Here is a 25,384-nt window from a genome sequence, read left to right as displayed (position 1 = left end):
CGATGACAGGACAGCAGCCAGCCAGACAGAAAAAGAGGCTACAGGCCAGCAGACTCCGCCTGCAGCAGCAGCCGCATCATCATGGCTGCACTCAGTGTGCTGCCTCTCAGGTTCCTGCTACAAGTTCAGCAGTACTTTCACTCTTAACAGACATGTTCAACACTAATCTATAGGTAAATCCTGCCCAAAATGACTACACAACAGTCATGTATAAGAATACAGACATGTAGTCTACATGTACATCACATTAATACCATAAAAGCAGGCCATTTAAGAGGTGCAATCACTGTTATAGCCCACATTTTAAACACTAAAATATCAGAGGACCAAACTTTTAAGGGTCTGTGCAGTTTGCCAGTAACTAGTATGTTGGATAATCATCATAAAATGTTATTAATCAGTGTAGAGAAGGTCTTTATGGATGAAAATGCTACCTATCAGATAAAACAAATAGGCCTACGAAATCTCTCGGCATTTGCCTCAGTACATATTTCCATTTTTTTTTTTTTAACTCAAAATCATAGTTTGGGACTTACAGCACTGTAGCTATACCATGTGGGCTCCTACATGAAAATCTTAGTGTATGTCTTCACATTGCCATATGACACATTGTGACTGTTACTTTTTAATTTATTAGAGGTAAGAAGAATAGTACAGGGAATATGATTTACACTGTGCACTTCTGTAAGTTGAATGAAAGAAGTCACAACTGTTGTATGAGTTTTCAAAGCAGATACAACTAACAGAGCCAAATCATCTGTGCCCAAACCACAGAAAAGCAAAATGTCCAGAAGTAAAGCTTTAAAAATAATGACAATGTCAATGAAAACCAACAAGTTATGTCACTGTTATTCTTAACTTGTGTTCAGCTTTTTTGCCAAAGCTGAAGTAGTAGTATTTTTTCTTACATCACACCCTTTACAATTTTTTTTTCTTTTTTAAGATTATTTTTTGGGTCTTTAGCCTTTATTATAGGACAGCTGAATAATGACAGGAAGGGAGGCAGAGAGAAGGGGGATGACATGCAGCAAAGGGCCACAAGTTGGAATTGAATCCGGACTGCTGTAGGGACTCAGCCAACGTGTGACACACACTTTACCAGGTGAGCTAGAGGCTACCCCCTTTGCACAAAATGTGACACTGTTTTGTTGAACTCTGTATATCATATATACAGGCTCTATAATGTAATGTGCTGAAGACAATCACCATTACCACACACATTATAAATGGCAAAGGCATGGATTTTGGTGGGCAGTGGGGACGCAGGGTGTGTTTCATATGTGCCCCTAGCCCCAATGCTTAAAGGAAACCCAGTTCCGGCATCGTTCCAGAAACTCCCAGCTGGACTAAGCTGTGGTGACCGGGCTGACAGTGGAGTTGTTAAAGTTGTTTTTGTGGTTTTCAACCCGTCCTATGCCCACTTATATCCTGTAGAGGGCTTAACATCATCCTGGGAACTCCACTGCCATCAGGAGTGAAGTGCCTCTTTAAAGAGCAACCCTGATCACTTGAATTTACCTCCCTTTGTTAGAGGTTCAGCTGGTCTAAGCTGTGCCACTAAATGTTTCCCTCATTATATCACAGAGTCCAGACTGCTTTATCAGACCTCAGGCCTCTTGACGTTTTTTGGTGTGCACTAAATAGAGCATGGTGACTCATCAAACCACATTTTTTCCCACTGCTCAGTAAACCAAAATATGTCTTCTCTGTCCACCAAAACAGTTTTTGTGTGTAATACTGCTTGATATATAGCATCTGTCTGTGGCCGCTCTGGATAAAACATCCTTCTCAGACCAGATTAATAAGAATGTGTGGTCAGCACTGTCAGAGTTGTCGGTCTTCTTTTCTTTGCAGCTCAAATCAGTCCACCCACACATATTTTCCTCCACAGCACCCCCTAGCTGATGATGTCTTAAAATCTGTTTTCTCTCAGCCTCTCTACAGCCCCTGCCTTATCAGTCCATTTCTTCTCCTCCTACACGTGTCTACGTCACCAAGGTATCTAGTTGATGTCTCTTTAGTCATGCATACCGGGTCTGTCCAGCATTTTTATACCTGCATGTGTATTTAATAGAGGTGTATAATTTAACATGAATTCTAAATATGGCCTCCAACAATTGTATTAAGTTTTATTTACATATTTGAATGATGCAAAAGAAAGAGTGTGTAATGCTGAATGTACACTTGCACAATGTGGAAGGAAACATTCAAAAAACCAAGAGTTACCAAGTTCTAAACATGACTGACTTGAAAACAAAGACGACATGAAGGAATCCCTGGAGACTGGCTGGTACTGTAATATTCCCAGAGAGAGCACAGCACAGAGACGTCACTGCGTTTGCATGTTGACTCATCTCTCCACTCCCAGGGCAGCATGACCTCCCACAGTCTCAACTCACTGAATGAGTTGCTCACTGCAGCCGAGTCAAAGGCAAAATGGTGCGTAGTTCTCCAAAATCAAGGTTGATGCCGATCAGACCTGTGTTAGCTGTGTTTGTCAAAAACTATTAGCTGCACAAAGAGATCAGACTCCAGTACTCTTTTATCATGGTTAGTTTTACAGTGGTCACGGTCTTAACAATCTTATATTAACAGTACACTGTGCTGTACATGATGTAAAAAAAAAACAGCTACTGAACTCTGCACTGCTTTAATTCACTAATTTAATGTTTTGATTTGTTAGAAGTCAGCTACGGACAAAAGGTCTCAGCAGCTGTGGCCTCCTTTTTACTGCATTAGTTAAATGGGATGTTTTAGTGTCTCTTTATAAAACAAATCAAGGTAATACCATGAAAGTATTTTCACAGGTCTGTGTGTGTCCTAATGACTCATGCCCTGAGCCATTACACCATTTAACCAGCAGATAGTGTACATGTGCTGTGTAACCTGTTGCACCACAGCTGCTGTACTTAGAGGGGTTGTGTGAAATGTGTGAAAACATTTAGCGTATATATATCCACAAAAATGGTACACTGCCGAAAAGGAAAACATGTCTGTGTCCCACATTAAGACAATAACTAAGTCAGCCTACTGTCACACTACTGGACACTGTCACTCACTCCAGAGATCTTTACACTTCCTGTCTCTGAGAGAATCAATTTCAAAATACTGTTGGTTTACAAAGCACTGAATGATTTAGCGCCCAAATACATTTCTGACCGTCTGGTGCACTATGAACAATCAAGACCTCTCTGGTCTTCTGTGACAGGTCTGCTTTGTGTCGCCAGAGTCAAAACTAAATATGGGGAAGCAGCATTGTTTTTAAGCTCCACATATCTGGAACAAATTCCCAGAAAACTGTAGGTCTGCTGTGACTCCAAGTTCTCTCAGACCTTTCTGTTTGTCGCTGCCTTGTATTAAATCAAATATTTATTCATGTCTTACACTGCACTGTAACTTTTATTTTTGTTTTATTACTAGTATATTTCAGCTTGTTCATATTTTCTATTCTCTTGCTCTTTTTATATTGTATTTAAATATCCTTTGTCTCAATGCAGTTGTTTTATGTAAAGCACTTTGAATTCCCCTGTTGCCTAAATGTACCATATAAATAAACTTGTCTTACCTTGTGAACATTTTGGCAAACATTTGCATCTTTCATTGATATTTGACACCATGTAAATAGCGCTACTAAGTTTGCCATTTGGTTTAGATTACTTGTTTACTTTTTTACTTTCCTTCTTTACTTTTACTTGTTTGTTGAGATCCTTTTAATGTAGTAGGGCTTTGCCAGACCTCTTCCAAACCTCTGGCATACACCATAAAATAAAAAATTAGAAATGACATTATTTGGTCTCATTGTTTCTAATCAGCCCAGTCACCAGGGGAAAAAAGCCAGCATACATTATTGCAAATAACAGATAAGTTGTGTTTGTATGTTTTCTATGTACCATATCAATGTTTCTAAAGATGTAGTTCAGATTACATGTGTATGAGCAGAGTTTCTCATCAGGAGGAGGAGATAGTGAATGGTGTAAGACTTATTTGCGAGACGCCTGCTGAGCAGCAGCCTGCTGTTCGAGATGAGCCATGTGTTTTTTAGCGTCACACTGTGATATTCTCAGAGATTTTGGGGCGACCACAACCAGGTATTTTTTTTGGCCAATGTCGGTACATTACCAGCGGTGACAGTGGCAACAACAACCAGGTTTTGTTTTAAGGCGTCATCAGCACATTTCCAGCAGTGGTTGTGGCAACGACTGTGTATCTTAAGCCAAAATATGATCTTTTCCTTAACATAACCAAGTGTTTTTTATGCCTAAACCTAACCATATGCTGTCCACAGCATGTCACAACTTAAGAGTGAAAATTTAAGCAGCATACAGTGCTGGAGGCCGAGATAAGTTAGTATACAGACATGTTCTACAAAAGGAAAGCATTTTCTTTACTTTCTTCACTTGAGACACCACAATTTCCAAATTTTAATGCATCATTTCATTCATGTTAATAACCACAGTTGCAACAGAACACTTTCAACACAGCTTTTGTAATCTTGCGTCTTTCCTGTCTCATTAAAAACAATAAAACACAGTTTGGACAGAGTTTTGCTTTATTTATGGAGAGAAACACATTTTGTCATTAAGACTTACATTTTGTTTGAGCCCACGGACCCAAATAGTCTATTTTTGTATATTTTGGTCTATAAAAGCAATGCTATCCAGTCAGAGTGGATTACAATACTGCAGATCATCACAACACAAAACACTTGCTTTATATTTCCCTTTTTGTACATTGCAGACACATCGGTCTACTTAGACAGGAGACCTATTTCAGAAATGTGACCACTGCAATTCTCAGTGTTAGAAAACAACCGTGTGATTAAAATGTTTGTGTGATTTCACCTGAGTATTACACTGTATATGCACAGTTGTGTTCAAATATATGTACCTCTTTACGTTTGTAAGCCAACCAACGATGACATGTTTAAATTATATCGTAGCAGGAACTTCAAGACGTCAAGGGGTTCACCATCATTTGACCACAACTGTTTGTGTGTGTGTTTGAACCAATCATCATAACAGGTGCGTCATGTGTGCACATCAAAAATCACTTTGGTCTTGATCTTAGCCATTAACAACTGATTCTGAACTTAATATTACATTGACAACATCACTGTGAAAATAGCACTAGTCTAATTTCCATAGGGCTGTTCATTTCAAACAACAGTATGCAAACTGGCCTCAGATACCAAAATTACAATTGGTGAATAATTCAATAGTAAAATAAATCACAATTCAACACTCTCTTTGTCAACATACAGGGTTAGTCATTAAATCAACTGCCAACACTCCCAATAAATTCCCATTTTAAAAAGGATCTGTATCGAACACAAATCTGTGTAAAAACTGACAGACTGACAGATCTGCTCTCTGCATCTCATCTACACACAGGTTTGCGTTTGCTCTTACTCTTAGTTTACATTTTGTGGAAACAAAATCCTTTATCCCCTGAAATATAGAATTCATTGCATGACAACCCATGTGTTCAATCACAATAAATTATGTTTGACAAGCCACCCAAGAATAACTTTGGCATGTTTTATTAGGCAAAATATATTCAAAAATATTGAAATTCCCATTAAAATAGCGCAAAGCGGACATGTCAATTCAGAGGAAATAGATGCACTTACCAAGGGTGCACAGGTTACAACACAGAAATTATCTTAGTATTTGAACAACTTAAGTAACTGTTACTGTTACATTTACAGATTCGCTTTCTATATATACACACACATGTGTGACTATGTACAGAGAGGACATGATGCTTACTGCTGTACACAGGGTAACTGTGCACTGTTATGTAGCACATAAATGTCCCTGTAAATTAACTACTGTACCCAGTAAGAATTAGTACATACCAATGGGCTACTCCCAGTGACACACAGTGTCACAAACATTATGGCATTGATTTTTTTTCCCCCCTTTATTTAAATAAAACTATTTTCATATTATACATTTCATATTTTGTTACATTCAAGGTATAGATACAATTTGTATCAACAAGCAAAAGTCAATTCTAGACATTTGTGGCTTAGTTGTTTGCGGCACTTTCAAAGGGAGGGTGGGGACAGTAAAACACTGGATTGGTACTTTGAAAGTCTTCTGTGGTGATAGTGAGTTTATTTTTAGCCAGGGAGTGGTCTATTGTCCAGCCAAAACACAATGTTCCAGGAAGTAGTGTTAGGAACAAGGCCAAAACTGAGATGTCTCTAATAAATATAATTTTTAAAATCAATAAAAGACAGCAACAAAATGCACGTCCCTGCATTTCTCTTCCCTCTTTGTTCTTGTGGGCAAAATGTCATGACAGAATTTGTGAAAGCAGTCTAACCTGTACAAGGTTCCCACACATTTTCATGGACAACTTTTTCTATGAGTTTTCATGGACCCATGATAAAATTTGCATGACCACTTGAAAAAAATAACTTTCAAACTCCCACGCTCTACTTTCAGAGCAGTTAAAGGGAAACTAAAGTGTGCATTGGTTTGCTGAGTGACAACTGAATGCTTTAGGTTGTCTGTCAATTGCTCCATCTCAAAAATGCAGTAGAGTTTAAACGTAGTAATGGAGCATAGGTATGGATACTCTGGCATTCATGACCCAACATGTGCCTGGTGTTATTCAAACATATCAGACTCAAACTCTATTCAAACATAATTCCAGCTAGCTGGCATGCCTGGAGGGAGAGATGGAACACTGGAGAAAATAAATGTACGTGATGGTAAACGCATATTAGAGCTTTGTTTATTATGTCAACAGCTACAGAAAATAAATTTGCCGTTTTTACATTACATGGAAGGTTATCCATGGATAAGATAACTGTGACAATATCTTGACTCTTCCATGCCTGGAAAACAAAATTTTGGCATTCCATGACTTTTCCACCATGTCCATGACTGTGGGAACCCTGCTTGCAGGATGAACAGCTACCATCAATACTATTTCAGCATTAGGGACACACATTTAACAATCACTGGGCTTTACTTGTCAATACTAATACTTGTCAAACCCACACTGTCCACAAGTGCATTTTATCTAATGACAGAAGTGCAAGCACTGTGGCACTGGGCCAGAAATAGGAACATAAAGCTTGTGAGCAAAATCAGCAGGTCAAATTAAATCATGTGCACACGTCTTTATGAAAGCATAAACTAATCAGGTTTTAAGGACAATATAACGGGATCTATCCAAGTTTAAATCGATTTGGCATTCATTTCATGGACTATAAATCCTATGTATACTGTAGCTATACAAAGTTTACTTTGTCATAAATTGTTAGAGCTACCATACATGTGTGTGTGAACATCACTCAATGCACAATTTACCTTTTACACCACAATTCAGTTCATCAGGGCAATAGATTATTTCAGTGTTCAGGTTAAAGAAAGATCTCACTATCACCAAGAAACATATTCCAGTACCATATTAATAAAGTCAAAACACTACTAATGTTAATTTTGCCTAATTTGGAGTTATTTCTTTTAGCAGTGACAGCTAGTACTTCAGTCTGTTTGCACTAAGAGCATGTTTTTCTTTTTAATCTATGACAATTCAACTATCTCAAGGGAAAAGGATGGCACGCAAACTTTTAGCCAAATGCCAGAAACAACCTTGACAGCAGCCTTGCAATCTGATTGTTTCACATGAAGAAACATTTAGGCAGTTTGTTTCACCTTCTCATGAACAGACAGCCGGCCTTAAGTGGCCTCGTCTTTTTTCATGAAAAAACAAAGTCAGCAAAGCCCAAAATCCATATGGGCAAAACACATTCAAATGTTTTTTTTTCTTTATGTCTGTTCATATACCACGGTTGTACCTAAACATTATAAAGAAATATAGATTTCTGAAGCACCACCAATGAGACAAAGTCAGGCTCACACAATTAGCCCTGTTAAAGAGTAATACCACTCAGTTTAAAAAGTATTGGACAATTTTTCTCTGTAATCACGAACATTTTCCTAAATCAAATGACAAATAAAATAAAGGTCTGTGATGTCATCAAAACATAGTCTGATGCTGCTCCGTTGACAACAGATAGGAGCCTGATTTTCTAGACTTTGTGTCTGAGCTCAGCCTCACTTTCCTTTTATTGTTTTTATGAAGATAATAAAACACCAACAAAACATACACCTCCCTAATGCATTTGTTATTTTACTTACAATTGAATCATAATACAAATCTGAAATCAAACATCAGGGGGGAGCTCCTCTCTTTCACAGGCATGTGATACTACACTAAATTTGTTTAGTCATGCAATCCAATAGTTGGCCTAGAGGGACCAATCCTGAAATTAAGTGGCATTTCCCTTTAAATGCACTCAAAGCATGATCTTGCTATTAGGGTTGGCTTTACATGTTACAACCTCTCTGCAGTTGTAAGCTGAATGTTTCATGTGGCACGTTGTCCTGAGGGCGGGAGGGAGGGAGTAGAGAAAAGGCAACGGATCATTAGAATCAGGGGGGTTAATCCTCTTGGGAGCATGAATGTGCTTAGCATTAGTTCATATTTCTTGTGAATAAGTAATAGGTTTGACCTAATGACCTGGGGGCCAAAGCAGATGTCAAGATTAGCATCCAACATTAGCACCCTTAGGCTCATGGGTAGAATTTAAAGGTCTAATAAAGATCACTGGCTCAACAACTGCCAGAAAATCTGCACTTAATGAAATTATGGGCAACTCAAACATCCATTTTTGTTTTTGGATGCATCTTTATAGACACCAGCATGACTTCACTGACTGAAGCTGCATCATGTAAAGCCATCCTATTAGCCCAATATTCTAGATCTCAAGGTGCATAATAAGGATATACCCAAAAAGTAAAAAGTTTTGCAATGCCATCTTCACGTTTCTACTGTACATAACTAACTTTAAGGTACTACATGTTACATGTAGGATTTTCACAAAATATATCACTACTAGATCAGAGTAGACTCTTGCCAGTAACCACTGGTTTTTGGCAGGGAGAGACTGAATATTAGAAAATTGAAAGCATCCTGAGAGCAATGTGCTGCAAGGCACAGCCAAAACCTTCCATGATCCTTGGAGACTGGCTTCATGTATGCGTACTGTACATCTATATTCAAGCAATTCAGCCTCCTGTAAAAAGCCATACACTAAGTTTCATCTTTGACATGCTTATATCATTCACTTCATTTTTTTTATACAATTACTGAAACTTCATACTCTAAAAGATATAACAAAAAGAGTCCAATATTTAACTCATTCCCAGGCCTGACTGTATCAGCCAGATTCTTCTCATATTATCAGACAAATATAACATCAGTTAAATATTCAGTCTGTTGCAGAAATGCTTGTGCAAACATTTAAACTGTGATGGTAAACACTGTTTCCATCTCTAATAGTAAATTTCTACGACTTGTTCCTACCTAAGTCACATCACAGTCTGGTGAAATGAATTCATGAAGTTTCACTACGTTTACATGCACATAAGAAACCAGGCCACTGCCAGAAGTCAGGTTAAGGCATCAAACTGGGCAACTCGTTTAGATGCGCTGCAATAATCCGATTTATATAAAACCACAATTTACATGCAGTTAACCATCCCTCCTCCATATTTTGAGCGTACCTAATATGTTATATAAACTTTTTAAATGATAGGACACTGCCACATTGATATATTTTTTTGATTAGAGTATTTGAACTGATGTTAACGGGTGAAGGATAGCATGTTTAACAGTGTGAATGTGTTTTAATTTAATAAATCCTTTACTGTTCATCCGTGGAACCAACTTAACTTCATTCAACAAACTAAATCATTTACATTTAGAATAGGATAATCATTAGGTTTGTTCAGCAAAGACTGGACTTTGGATGTAATTACTCTTGATGCACGGGCATACGTAACAATACTGCCTTTAATACTGCTGGATTAATGCCACAGTGATGACACATTTCCTGACCTGGGTCTCTGTCATGTACATTAGCACATGTCCCCCCCCCCCCCCAAAAAAAAAAAAAAAAAAAACTAAGAAAACATAGAAATGGCCAAATTCCATCAGAAATCTAGCTGGGTTAACCAAGTTTCTCTTCATCTTTTAACCTGATAAAGGGTTTTCATCTCACATGTAGGCAACAGGAATCAGGTTTAGAGTTTCAATAGGTAATCAATTAATGGCCTGGTTTTCAACAATTAAACTCATTACTAACTAATTTGAAAAAGAAATAATCAGTCATTTTTTAAGGAAACAAAAGTCAAAAATCTCTGATCCCAGTATCTTAAATATGAATGTGTTCTGGTTTCTTTGCTCCTCTATGACAGTAGACTGAATATCTCTGGGTTGTGGACGAAAGACATCTGAACACGTTGCCTTGGGCTTTGGGAAACACTGATCAACATCTTTTTTTTTTGTTTTTTGTTTTTTTTTTTACAATTTTCTGACATTTTATAGACCAAACAACAAATCGATTATCAATAAAATGGACAGATTAATCGACGATGGAAATAATCGATAGTTGCAGCCCTAATTAAGTCACTCAGAAAAGCAGGAAATCATCAGACTGCTTAAGTGCATGTAAAAGTAGTCTTTGAAATGAAATGAAACCTGCTCCTGAAAACACACTGCTCCACTGACAACTTGAAGAAGTCCATTAGAGCTACTGTTTGAAACAAAGATACTTTGAATATTTTCACATTGAAAAGAATCAGCACAACAAATTTGACAAATATATAAATAGGAAAATCTTGGATGTAGCATCCAATAAAATCAGAAAGGTAACTATACAGTACACTATAGGAAATTATCCAAACACAGATGTTAGTTTATACTGTAATCCAATCGATTCTGTGAACCAAAATGTAAAGTTATGTAGAATACTGACACTATATAAATTCTGTCTTTTTTTGGCATTATTTAGCAGCTTATAAATGACTTTGAAATAATGGCTTTTGTGTGATTATATGTACATAGATATGTGCACACGTATACAAGTCAAATCTCCTTTTTGGCTTGCTTTGTGCACTGTCAAATTCTACCAAAATAGTAGCTTTGTTAAGTGAGGCTGAGAAAATATATCTCTTTAGATACTGAGATAGTGCTTTACATTTGAAAATAGGAGGCTTCAATGACTAAGACGCTCATTGAAACCAATCAGACAATGACTAAAGCGTGAGGTCATTCAGATATAAGGCCATTAAATGTCATAGTTCATGCTGTGAGGTATGTAACTACCTCCCTCTTAGTGATCTTCAAATTAAATGCACAAAAAAAGTCACAAGAATTATTTACAGCAGAGGCAGACCTAAGCAAGGTTATTTATAGTTCCACTGCACCAGAAACACTTTAGATGCCTTTCATAACACATTCACAGGACCTGAACAAGATCTTCATAAAAGCTACATGGTGTACAAATGTCAGTGTACTCTTATGTCAGATTTAATAAGGCAAATGTGGGAGGCAGAGTTATTACTTCCTGTCCGGACTGCGTTGCCATGTAGCTAACCTGTTTATTGTTCCACTTAGTTCACATGGACTCAAAAGAGGACAAGGTTCAGTCTTACACTAGCTAGCTACATTAGTTCGGATTAGATTATGGTTAAAGCTGGATTCAAATTATGATGGGTAATCAGCTGACCATCCAAATTATGTAACCCCAAAGTAATCAATATTAATTAAATAAAAACAGACAGTGTGAATTAAGCATGCGAATAAAGTAGGGCTGTATTCAACCAAAGAAAATCTTGGTCGATTGAAATTCGACCTACTCTTCAACCAATCAATTGACCAATGGGGGGAAAAAATCTGCATGTTATCTCTAGATGTACTAAATAGGCCACAGTGCACTGAATGAAATCTACCTGGTGGCGCTGTGTGTATACCAAAGTGTTTTTTTTCCTGTTCACAGAGCTCAACCTTAACACTTGCCCATGGCAAGTGAACTCTGTTCAGGCAAGTGGAATGCCTCAAGTGAAAAATAAGTGTGATCTCCAATGTAATCCAAAGAAAAAAAAAAAAAAAAAAAAACCCTGCACGTTGCAAGGTTTTTCCACCTACGCTTCATGCGCGAGTCTATCTCACCACTAAGCATTTAACAGGACTGATGAGAAAAATCTGACATACTGGATACTATGGAAGTTCACTTAGGAGTTGACGATGTCATCTACAACATGACAGTACTAACATTAATTATCTCTGTAATGCTGCAAGTGTGAGAGACTCATTATCTTAATTGAAAATGAGAGATGAAAAACGTTTAACTCTGGGTAAAACGCCGAGCACCTCACTGTCACTAGCTGTCCAATCACAGTGGAGAAGGGGTGGGACAAATACCGAAAAAGACCAACACTTTGGTAGTACAGAGGAAAAACAGCGCTGTACTACGACAACTGTCATTTTCAGCTGGTAAAAGAAACTCTTTGGTGGACACAGTCATTAAAGTAATACCGACGGTTGTCTAACCAATGAGAATATGGTCAATCAAGAGCATATCGACCAACCAATCCACCATACAACCAGAAGTTTACAGCCCTAGAATTAAGTGTGTAAAATAAATATATATATGTATATATGAACGCACAATTTGTGAATAAGAAAAACAATTTTTGGAAAAAACAGAATTTAGAAAAAAAAAGTTTCTCTTAAAACATAAACTCTGAAAATAAGAATGAATTTTTATTATTTCTTAAATAATTTCACAAATTATTGTTTCATGTATATATTTTACACAATTTATTCCTAATTATTTATTTCATAATTAGTTATTTATTTATTTATCTCTTATTTAGCCTCCTTACATAATTTACAAAGATCACTTTAAACACTTTCAGAATTGATCTGAGAGACATTAAACAGTCCTGCCAAATGTGAGCAGACTTTTCTATATATATTTTCTGCAATTAATATTGTTGAACAAAGGTCCATTTAATCATGGATGTGGGGCAAAGCTGCTATTCCGCTCCTGCCCAGGTGCTATGAATGTGTTATGAACCAGCTGTGTCATAAGGGGTTACCTTAAGTCAGCTGCACCACCCTTCACAGAAAAACATAGCTTTCAAATGTGAAACATCTTACAATTCAAGATAAACTTATTAGACAAACTTCCTCTATGCTGATTACTTCTACGTCATCTTAGTGATGTAAAATCTTATTTCCCACCCGAGACATTTAAAAAAAACTCCTGAGGGCAGATGTTGCACATGCAGCAACATTTAATAAGTGCCTATCTTTGCAATCAAAATCTGTGTCTCCCTTAATCACATCACCTTTGAATGTTTAATAAGATTAACTGCTTAATGGCATGACCTCAGTTTTGTAACAATGACGGCGGCAAGTTGTTGTGGATCTGTCAAATGAGGGTTCTTCTCCATTACGGAGTGGACTACGTAAGCAGGAAAGATGTTACAAAGATTCCGATATGTTTGATACTGGTGGTCTGGGATGACATACCGCTCTTGGTGTTCAGCTGCAGATGGCATCTCCCATGGTGAGTTCCAGATTTGTTCCATTTTATCTGGCATGCTGCGGACCATCACCCGCTCACAACACGGCATCAGGCTGTTACTCAAAGGATATGAATGATATCCAAAGGACTCGTTACCACAAGGCAGAGGGTCCCAGCTTGCATGCTGCTCGCGGCACAGTGGAGGTCGCCTCTGTCTCATTGGGTTGCTATCATATAGCCTTGAATCTGATATGCTATCCATACGAGTCATGCCAAGAGACCGTGTGGGCTGTGAGGACAAAGGTGGGAGGACATTCTGAGTGAGGGGATAGTCTCCAGGACAGCTGGACCTGGCTCCCACTGCAACATGCTGGATATGTGGTGCTAGGTGAGATCCAGACTGCTTACGGGGGCCCTGCTTGGGTTCCTCAGGTCCATAACTCTGTACCCTGGTCAGTGCTTCATGACGAAACCCATGGGAGAAAGCTTGCATCCTTCCCTGTGCCGGAGACTGCTGCTGCTGCCCCTTCATGCTCTCCTCTAAGCTACTGTCCACAGAGCTTGGGTACAGATCCCCATAAGAGGAGAAGGAGTCACTATTTGAATGGCTGAGGCAGGATTCAGGGCAGTGGCTGGGATTTCTCTGATATACACCATGCTCGTGCTCCATGCTACAGAAACTGTCGACATTATGCATGCTGCTCATGCTCATAGTTGAAAAATCACTGTGCAGTGAATAATATCCATGGTCGCTAACTGAGTCATACTTTGGGAACTGTTCACTGTACGTAATAGAGGCGCCATGACTATTGGTAACTAAAATAGGGGGGTACTGTACACTAGACATGTGCTCCAAGGAACTGTGTGAGAACTGCAAAGAACCTGGCACTGGGCTGCTGGCTGATCGTGTGTTCAAGGCCCCAGCTGCGTGGCTCTTGGCAGGCTGCATGGTGGGCACACTGAGAGCAGACACAAGGGAAGGCACTGAATTTGTCTCAGACTTCCTAACAACTGACAGTGCCTCTGGAGGTTCACAGGCCACTGAGCGAATACTGGGGTCAGACTGACGTTTGGGTGCCACACGTTTGACCTCAGAGTTGCTGTCCCCCTTTACAGTTGCTGGACCAGTTCCACATTTAGCTAAAGCCCCCTCACTCATCGTCTTCACTGCAGACAATTTGGCAAAAGCCCGTAGTTCATCAGCCACTGACCGCTGTGGCTGGTTCACACGTTCTGGATGATAGTACTTGCACTTATGTCCATATGTACACTTTTTCCCTTATTTGAAGAAAGAGTAGAGCGAGTCAAGAAAAGTTTAAATTATGCAGACAAAAATGCAACATCATTCAGACATTGATCGATAAGACATTTAGGCAACTCACCATAGGGGCAAGGTTGTTTTTTGTGCTCTGGAACAACAGGACGCTTGCGAAGAAAGTTTTCTAAGCTTGGGCCATGTCTTCCCAGTGGATCATCAGGCGGCATAAACCTGTTAAAAACAGTCATTCAAAAATATTTATTAGTAAATGTCAGTTTTATTATTTCGAGGATAAAGAGTTGCTGCCAGAAAACAGAATTAATAACTGGTCTCTCTGATCTTCTAATAAGCAAAGGTCAGAAATATGATCACTTAATAATAAATGACCATGAACGCGTACCAACTTTGATATTAAAATTGTTTGTACTGTTGTGGGGTAGATATAGACCATATATTCAAAATCTATGACTAATCTCATGGGGTTCAAAGAGTCCCAGACTGCATTATTACATATTTTCACCTGACTTAAGAATAAATCATGGTTTCTTACTTGTCATTGACAAACGAGTACATCAGGAGACGCTCTTCTATGAACTTCTTCCACTCTGGCTTTTCATTTTGCAAGTCCCTGTAGTTGTCATTCGACACAATAATTCCATCAGAATCATAAGACAGCTTCACTATGAAGCGATCATCGTAGCACACCACTCTCCTTCCTTGAACTCTCCGAGATGGGGTGAAAACCAAGATCTTCTCTTTTTCCAGCTTGCGTAGTATTTCTTGATCTGAAAAAGAAGTTTCAAGTAAGGTGTAATTTTGATTAATAGCTCATCACAAGTCCATCATAAACAACCAAAATCTATCATCACAAAGTGTTTTGGATGGCAATGGCATTAAGGGTGCTCTGATCAGGATTTTTGGGTCAGATCATCGATCACTGGAAGCAGTATCAGCAGATCCCGATCACAGGTTCTATTTGAAGCCTTGCATTTATCAGGCAGCATTATTTATTTAACAATCCCTAAGAATACTGTATATTAAGTATTTAAATTAACAGATGGGAAAGTATCATGAATTGACAACTGTTTATTTACTGGCAGGCAAGACGTGCAACATATATCACTCTCTCTCTCTCTCTCAAAGCCGGGCTCAGACTACAGTTTTAAAATCCCAACCGATGCTGAAATTCGGTATCATGATGCACATAAGGAAAAACTTCATGTGCCAGAGGGAGCAATGCACCACCTTACGTGATCTCATGGGGAAGCAGATGTAAACAAAATGGAGATTGGCGTGGTGCAACAACGTGCTGTACTGTTAATAATGAAATGCAGTAAGAAAGAAGAATTGCCGCCTTGCAGTTATATGCCTCCGCAAACCACTTAAGTTGCAGTTACAGGTCACATCCATGTCTGTCCAGACTCATATGTAGCCATGACAGCTGACAATGCTTCAAATATGCATGTTGCTGCAAAGAAGCTACATATTCTTAAACATGGATGCTTCACAGACATCTTCAACCTAGCAGCAAAGAAGACCTATACAGTCAGCAGTTTCAAGATTAGTGTTACCAATTCAGTATCTGACCAAGATAGTTATGGTGTTGAATAATGGCCAGAAAAGTGTTTCTGCAGAACATTATGATATCACAGTAAAGCTGACCTTTGACCTTTTGGATATAAAATGTCATTGCTTCATCATTTTGTTCTATTAGATATTTATGTGAAATTTGGTCATAATTAGTGTATGAATCACAGAGTTGTGGCCAAAAACATGTTTTGTGAGGTCACAGTGACCTTGACCATTGACCCCCAAAATCAGTTCATACTTGAGTCCAAGTGGACATTAGTACCAAATTTGAAGAAATTCCCTCAAGGCCTTTTTGAGATATTGCGTTCACGAGAACAAGCCAGATGAAAGGTCACAGTGACTTTTTTTTTTTTTTTTTTTTTTTTTTTTTTGTTAAAGATATTTTTTGCCTTTAATCGATAGGAAAGCTAAGCGTGAAAGGAGAGAGAGAGGAAATGACATGCAGCAAAGGGCCACAGGCTGGAGTCAAACCTTGGCCGCTGCGGCAACAGCCTTGTACATGGGGAGCCTGCTCTATCCACTAAAGCCAGGTGCACAACCTAACACATTGACGGATTGACGCTGACCAGAAGTCATTCATTCCAATGGAGGTGAAAATGACGGATAGTAACGGACTAGCGCACAGCACAGCAGCGGTTCCGTTGACCATTGGACCGTGGAGGCATTGGATTTTTCCTACTCAGGCGTTGACAACATGGGAGAAACGGAGCGTTACGGTGCAGGAAGTAGGAAATAAATTGCAATCGCAGTTGTTGTAAACAAACAATATCTCATTTATTTATGCAAAAGAAAAACAAGCATAAGCTTTTGGTGTTGGGGAAATGCTCCGTTAAAACAGGAAAAATAGGTTGCGCAACCGGCGTAAGCCACCGACTCCTCAAGGTCACAGTGACTTTGACCTTTGACCACAAAAATCTAATTAGTTCATCACTGCATCCAAGTGGACGTTTGTGGCAAATTTAAAGAAATTCCCTCAAGGTGTTCTTAAAAAAAAAAAAAATCACATTCACTAGAATGGGACGGACAACACTTAAACATGTCAATGCATCAGGCCACAGCTATTGATAGTGCGGAGGCATACAAACAAAAGCAGAAGGCTTAACACATCTGAAAGAGAAAATGGGCGGGAAGACAAGGTCATCATGGGTTGTTTATTTTTCCAGCAAGAAATGGAGGTGAAACTTAAAGCTGTCTCTTTTAATATCTTTTTGATAAAGCTTATAGTTAGGGCTGGCTCAGGCTTGCCTTGTACCAGCCCCTAGTTAGGCTGACTAGGGGCTGGTACAAGGCAAGCCCCTAGTTAGGCTGACTCAGGCCTAGTCTGCCGGAGGACCCCCTGTAATACACCGGGCACCTTCTCACCTTCTCTCTCTCTCTCTCTCTCTCTTTCTCTCCTATTACTGCATCTCGCCAACTATCATTAGTCATACTTCTACTGTTATTATACACATATGATTATTGTCACATATGTATACTATCAGACATTAATATATACTTTCAACATATTGTACCACAGTAACCAGAACTATAACTATAATATTATTACTTTCATTAATGTTGTTGTAAACTCCTGTCATTACCGTCTGTCCTGCATCTCTCTCTCTGTCTCTCTTTCTGTCTCATTGTGTCATACGGATTACTGTTAATTTATTATGTTTATCTGTTCTGTACGACATCTATTGCACGTCTGTTCGTCCTGGAAGAGGGATCCCTCCTCAGTTGCTCTTCCTGAGGTTTCTACCGTTTTTTTTCCCCCGTTAAAGGGGTTTTTGGGGAGTTTTTCCTTATCCGCTGCGAGGGTCCAAAGGACAGAGGGATGTCATATGCTGTAAAGCCCTGTGAGGCAAATTGTGATTTGTGATACTGGGCTTTATAAATAAAATTGATTGATTGATTGAATATCTGTCAACAATAGTATGCTAGCTAATGTTAGCCTCAAGGACTGGGATGTTTACCACTGCTTGGCAACACCATCAGCACTGGGCCTACCATTAGCTTGTAATGCTAAGAGACACTTTTTTCAGACATCACGTTAAACTGCCAGACCGGTAAGGCCTTTTAAGTGGTGTGTGGTGAAATTGTCTCGTGTGTTTTGCGTCATCTGGTCTTCTTTTGTGATCAGCCTTTATAGAGGCCATCCATCAAACTAATTATAATAACCACCAGCCTATAACGATCAGTGGACAATCAATCAGAGAGCCTTTAAATGGTATGCATTAATTTATATTATGGTATTTAATCAATTAAGGCATGGTAAAGAGTGTGACAGCACCCCCTTCTTGCTGACCACCACCACACCACAAGGCGTCAGTCGTATACATACCGTGATATATAGTTTGACTTGATGCTCTGTTCTACAGTAGGTGCTGATACAAATTTCAACTACAACTTGCAAGCTACTAAGTAAAACTTCAAATAGCAACTGCATAACAAAGAGCTTTACTACCTGTGATGAGGGCGTCAGGCCTTGACTGTTCCTTTCTCCAGGCTGGGACGAACACAGTGATGTCTTTGTGTCCTTTCTCTAAGAACCATTCAACAGCAAGTTGGATACCACGGCAAGAGAAAACCTCTTTGTTTCCATGGCTAGAAAACAAAAACAGTCCAGTATAAGGGCTACTTTTACCTCATGCAATGGACATCCATTAGAGGCAAATGTGTCAGAGCATAGGTGCATTCTGTATGAAGCAAAGACCGATTTAAAGTGAATGATGTTTGTTAGTGTCTTACCTCATTGCCACATTTGAGCCATCAATGACAATGGGCCTGAGGTTATCAAAGCTATCCACAGACTCCTCTTCCACTGACACCTCTGGACTAACAGTCTCCTTAGCACAGGGGGGGCGTGGTACTGACGTGGCCGTACTGCTGCAAGGTTGAGTTTCAGGCTCTACTTTGTTTCCAAGCCTTACTAACTCAGCGAGGATGTCATTAATAAGTGCAGCAGCCCCCAGCTTGTTGAGCACCGTCTCCACCTGCTCTCCCGAATAGCCCAGCTTTAATGCAAATTCCATCTTAGTCTGGTACTCTTTGTCATTGGCAGGCTTGATCCCTGGTGCCACGCTGGTGTCATCCTCACGAAAATCTTGCGCAGTGCTACTCTGGGAAAAACTGGGCCGGTCGAGGCACGGAGAGCGACAGAGCTGTCGGTGCGGTTTTGCAACAGCCAAGGGCTCCCTCTTCTTACACCTGTTCACCTGAACCCTCTGGTGCTGCTGATCTTCTGGTTCACTTTCTGAGCTGCTTCCATCCTCAGAATCGTCACTGGCATGCTGGGCCTCACTTGAGTCAATGTTCTCCTCCCTGCATGGGTGTTTTTCCATTTTGAGCTTCTCCACCATCGACCATACTGTCATCACGTTAGTCTTGACACCTCAGATTTCCACCCCATGCTTCCTCACCTCCACCGCAACCAGGGACTCATACTCAATGCTGGACTTATGCGCTACAGGCTCTTTGTGAAGAGCCAAAGTAACACGTTCTCCCCTTTGTGGACAGGCAAAATCAAACTATTAAATCCTGAAACAGAGAAAAAACATAATGAGAAGATTCAATTAGTAATGTGTTCAACTTACAATGAAGCTTAAAATCATTTGGAAAGAAATCATTTGCTTCTGTTCCCATACATACACTTTATTGTGTTGGCCCACCCAAAATGATTATTTTTGTATTTCCATATTTCTTACTTTCAAAAGTCTACTTTGAAAAGCAGTTAAAAGTGTAACAAGATAGTAGAGTCCAGTAGAAATAAACATTTCGGTCCAACAGCTTATGAAGACAGGCACCTTTTAATGCACAAAGTACATCCACATTGAGCCGGTGAAATTTGTGAACACGGCCTTTTCTCTCCGTTTCAGCCCTCCATTCAGACTAAAAAAGCGTTTTTCTTCCCACAAAACAAGTTTTTCTAAACAGACCCCACAGTGTGGAAACCTTAAAACACCACCTAGTCTTTCATTGTGTATGGGATAAACAGAGCTTTTGCACAACAATGACTTAGAATAGCCCACTGGTGGTTGGAGGCTGTGTGCCACAGTGCCAGTAAAGTTAAGAGAACAATCTCCAGATGAATCTTAATTTCTCTGTGGTTGTATATTTTAAATGCCAATAAAGCTGATACAAAACAGAGCTGTTACCATTAACCTGGATCACTTTTGATTTTGCTAGACAAACTTTGCGCTAACCTGGTAATGCCTGAACAACTTTTATAACAGCAAGCACCCGGTAGCTGTCAACACTAAAGCAAGCAATGCTGATAATTGATTATTTTTCATTCGCCGAAATGAAAACAGTCCCGCAACTTCATGCGAGTATCGCACAATACACATTACAGCAACCCCAATTATTAAAGAAGAATATGCAAAGAAACACATTTCTGTGAAATAAACATCCATCTTGCCAACAGACACATAGAACCCTCTTGTGGCAGGGCGCGCTTTGAGGTTGCACAAAAAAATTTGCAACTGTGTCATGTATTTGACGCTAAATGCAATGGATGAAAGTTGTTTTGCATGAAAACAGTGTTTTAAAATTGAGACAGCTCAATGTAGACACAACTAAGAGTCTTTTGCTCCTTCACCTCCCCACCCTCTACCCCACTTGTGGTAGTCCAATACATCCTCTACTTGTGGGAAACACTGCTATCTTGGGCAAGTGACGAACTTAGGCAGACAAATGGAAAATATTAGTCACCTGCCCAAATTAAGTAAGTTACCAAAAGAGAAAAAAAAAACCCACAATAGCGCGGGAAAAGCACTGATCTGAATATGTGCATATGCATGTTTCTCTCTGTCTGACTGTGACTTGGTATTTGTGGTTCACACAAGCCAGGTTTAATCTTTTGTTCAGTTTGCATTTTGTGGTAAACCTGATTGGTTAATTGGTCCGCGATGTCTGTAGGCTACACATTTTGCATGACTGTCACTCCTGTTCTGAGTAACATGTTAAATGTCACACCTACAAACTCACTGAATCGTACAAATTTACAACCAATGATTTTCTTAAAGCTGTAAGCTATAACTAGCTTTGCCCTCGGTATGCATTGAGAAAGTTACCAACAAACCTGAACAAAATTGTGAAAATTTACCAGTGACAGGTGGTAATAGCATCAGTGTGTGAATATCATAAACATTTACTTTGGTAATTTACCACAATAAACACATACATATGAAAAGTAAATTATCACTGATCTCCTCCTACTTGCAATATGCAAAAATATAGATACTACAGACAACAAAGTCTCCACCCGACTTGCCTGTCTCTCCGGCTAACTGCTCTTTATGTGAAAACCCCAGTCTTCCTACACAAAACGTGTCAATGTGCTGCAGAACAACCCTCACCTCGCCTCTATGTGCACAAAAGCCTTACTGGTCTCTCAAGCAACATTCGAGCCAGACACACATGGGGTGAGTGCACGAGTTAACATAACCTGAGACAAAGTGTGGGCTGAACAGTGTATCCCTGCGTCTCCAGCCCTCTGACAGACAATCTGAACTGAACAGAATTCCTTAGGGAGCAAAGCTGTTTCATGATAAAGCAGAGTAGGTCTTCAGGGGAGCCTGTAGTATAAACATGCAACCCTGTCAACAGCTCCAAGTGTTTATTTTTTACATATGAATACTAGTAATCAAATAATCTTAACAACACGTGCATTAATGAACAGAAACACTAGACTACACTTTCCCCCAGTCTTGCAGAGAGTAGAGTACAGCCAGCTCCAAGCTTCAAGAGGCGCAGCCCATGATGTGCGTTGCTTAGCAACACAGCCTTGTCATCAGCTAACTCCTTTTTACCAGTCACGACTAACACAAACACAGCTCATCATCTCTCTTCAGGCAGTCAGTAAATGCAGAACACTTACAGCTACGCTACAACTCTACACTAAAACTCTTGAGGCAGCATATTTTGCAATAAAAAAAAAAATTACAGTTCATAGCAAACACTATGTCACGCTTATCAGGTAATTCACAACACTGATCATCATGAAAGACCCTGAAGGTTGATAGAAATTTTGAGGGTCAATCTATAGCTTTAAATGCATACCTTCTAATGGCAGTGTTTTGTGTAGCCTTGCAGCTTCAGTGGCGCACAGTGTCTCCCTGCCGATCACAATTTGTATGGAAGAATGGAGAATAAAGTAAGGTCTGAACATTTAAAACAATTAGCTTAAAATAGAGGGATGATGAGGCACTGTTGTGGAACTCACACAGCCCACTGCCATTTAAGACATTTTATGAGCACATCAATACATGTTTAAGGGAGCAGAGCTCTTCCAATCCTTTCCCTTCCACCTCCAGATTCACAGGCTTAGACTCAGCAAGGCCTCCAGACTCTCTCTGCACATGCACAGGCTCGTGTGGTTCTGTTTCATAGCAACAAGTGAAGCAGGTCCCCGAAGCCATCTTTTACATTTCTGACCCTACATAGTATCCAGTATAAAGCAGGGATAAACTGCACTATAGTCACTGTTGCTTCCATGTACCACTTGGCTAGTTAGCTATTTGAAATTACAAAAAATTTAAAATTAAGTGCAGCCACCACTGTATAAAAATTACCCAGCAGTTATTTAAGATGAGACAGAACAACGACAGAATGGCATGTAAGTGTTACTGTGACAACACAAAGTGTGAAAACACAGTCACTCTGCATTAAGACAGTTCTGACATGTACTTTCAGCATGCTTAGCCACTACCTTTAAGCAGACCTATCACTTCAAATCTACAAAAATGAAACATCCTTGAACAGTGGCTACTGCAACACCTAATCAGTGTGTTCTGTCCTAACAGCATGTGAAGATTATCTGGGCCTTGAAAAAACATCTTCTGAGCGTAAAAGCACAAACATAAATAAGATTGTACATTCTTAGTCATAAATATGCTTCAACAGAACCAAGGTGAAGTCAAGGAAAACTGTCATCCAGGACAATCAACCCAGAAAAACGAATATGAACTTATTTACATTGATCACATGATGGCACAATGCTCCCATCTCACTTTCGACGTATTAGACCAGTGACATCTCTACTGTTACAAGGGGAAGACTGAATGCTAACTGACGAGTTTTTGACTGCATTTTTTTGAGTATGCTTTTGGAAAGACAAGAACACAGACACCAAAATCCTCCAAATGACCCCCGTAGATGAACTGTTCAGTGTGTCAAGCTAATCCTTCTCTAAGATAGGCAGATTTTGCATTGATAAAAAGTTGTTGGTTTTTTTTATTGATATGGTCTTACTTTCAACTGCTTATGTTTCTGAATAAACCCCTAAATTATACTTCTATGTGTGCTTGGTTCATCATCTGTGAAAGGATTTTCAGCTGTTACCTTAGTGATGAGCTGTCACTCATTATGTTTACTTGCTATGGAAATGCACTGTAAAAAGTCTACCAAGAAGAAAAGTATAACAAGCAAGTGTTTTTGTTCTTTCTTTTTTTTTAAGTACAAATTTAGCAACATTATGTTCTAAAGTACTAAAGTGTTGAGGCACTAGATGATTCATCTTTGCATCTTTAAGTATTAAGATTCACAAACAGGCCAATCTCCTTTGCACCACATATACATAAAATACAAATCTATCTATTCTCTATATCGGTATAAATAAATTAATACCTGGAACACAATGATTTCACCCTTGTTAATGACTTAAGAGCTCCCCATCTCTCCTGTTCTTTAAAGTTAATTGTATGTCATAAACATTGCATTGACTTCTAACCAACTTTGCATTACTGATGAGACCTTCAACTTTCTTCCATTTATTTAGTGATTTTTAGGTGGAATTTCAACTTTTACAAGCATATGCAACAAATTATGTTTGAACATGTTCAAAGCAAAACTGAGATAATAATCCCTTTAACAGGGAAACATGAACAGTAGGCAAAAAGAAAAGTCAGGATTGAACGATTTTCTAATATTCAGCTAGTTTTGCCCAACAGCCAACTATATACATGTACAACCACATCCTAACACTGCATCGATCCCAATGACAGTGAGCATACAGGAAACATCCTGAACTGTTGAATTAACGTCATTTGTTGCACTTACTGCATTCATCAGCTAACTAGTTTATACGTCAATACAAAAAAAAACTGAAGTGCCAGATATCATTAGCAACAGCATCATGAGTTGAGAGGGATGAAATGAAGGAAGGTTAAACAGTGTGACAGTAAAAGAGACATTAAGCCAACAAGACACTTTTTCAAATACCGTTATCACATTACTGCTGCACACGGCGACACCTTTGTGAGTGAATCTGACACGAGATAACTGGTTTGACATCCTTAGGCCCCGAGTTACGGTTAGCACACGCTAGCATGCTAGTCTACCGTTACTTGGCCAGCTGGAGAGCCAACATTTTAGCTACGTAAACTAACCGGCCTTCTTCGGTTTACCTCAGTTTCTAGAGAGCCATTATACAGCTGTTATAACAAGCTAACACTAACTACCAAGCTTATCGGGAAACCCGGTTTCTATTTAGTAAACGATAGAAGAGCTACGTGGTTAGCTAGCACACGGTAATATCCAACTCAGTGGCTCCACAGGCTAACTTAAATGTCTGGTTGCTAACGGTAGTTAGCATTAGCTGCTGAGCGTGTGCTAACATTTTTGCCAGAATACTACTGTAACTTGAGATAAAGTTGACGTTCATTTAATATGTCAGAGAAAGGTGAAACCACAGCAACACGTCGTTATTCTCTACATAATCTGCACGTATATCACTGCTATCGTTGACTTCAAACAGTGCTCATCTCACCTTGTTGCTGTCATCCTCCTCGCCTGTAACAGTTATGTTTTGCTGCCATTGGCGCTGTCGCAGTTTGGTCAGGGTTGCCAGATAACGCGAGGGAAACAAGTAACCTAAGCGGTGATAAGACACCGGGGTCATACCACCGTTACAAACTTGATTTCTACCCCTCGCTACTTTATCAGACGTTTCATCCACCAAGGGCTTTTATGATGCTTTGTTTGTGGTTTGTAGGGACTTTTCCCTTTGCAAACATGCAAGGTCAGATTTGTCATTGATTCCACCTTCTTAAAACGGGAATAAATTTACCATGAAATCAAACTGGATGTGCATTCTAATAAAATGTGGTACTGACTATTTCTATTTAGGCAGACAATAAATAAACCTACTCTCTTGC

The 25,384-nt window shown here is 39.3% G+C and overlaps 1 protein-coding gene across 1 annotated transcript; it reads right to left on the bottom strand.

The window, feature by feature from the left end:
• Window positions 1-4,531: 4,531 nt before the first annotated feature.
• Window positions 4,532-25,061, bottom strand: zc3h12b (zinc finger CCCH-type containing 12B). The gene is made up of 6 exons (XM_033638818.2): window positions 24,997-25,061; window positions 18,978-19,766; window positions 18,694-18,833; window positions 15,208-15,442; window positions 14,782-14,888; window positions 4,532-14,677 (listed from the first exon to the last, which is right to left on the bottom strand). The coding sequence occupies exons 2-6, from the start codon at window positions 19,601-19,603 to the stop codon at window positions 13,248-13,250; spliced, it is 2,538 nt and encodes an 845-aa protein (XP_033494709.1). The 5' UTR covers window positions 19,604-19,766; window positions 24,997-25,061; the 3' UTR covers window positions 4,532-13,247.
• Window positions 25,062-25,384: the final 323 nt, after the last annotated feature.

The sequence above is a fragment of the Epinephelus lanceolatus genome, chromosome 11 (assembly GCF_041903045.1).
Source record: "Epinephelus lanceolatus isolate andai-2023 chromosome 11, ASM4190304v1, whole genome shotgun sequence".
In the NCBI taxonomy this organism is placed as follows: Eukaryota; Metazoa; Chordata; class Actinopteri; order Perciformes; family Serranidae; genus Epinephelus; species Epinephelus lanceolatus.
The sequence above is the reverse complement of the archived record's forward strand: the minus strand, read 5'-3'. Positions and strand labels throughout refer to the sequence as shown.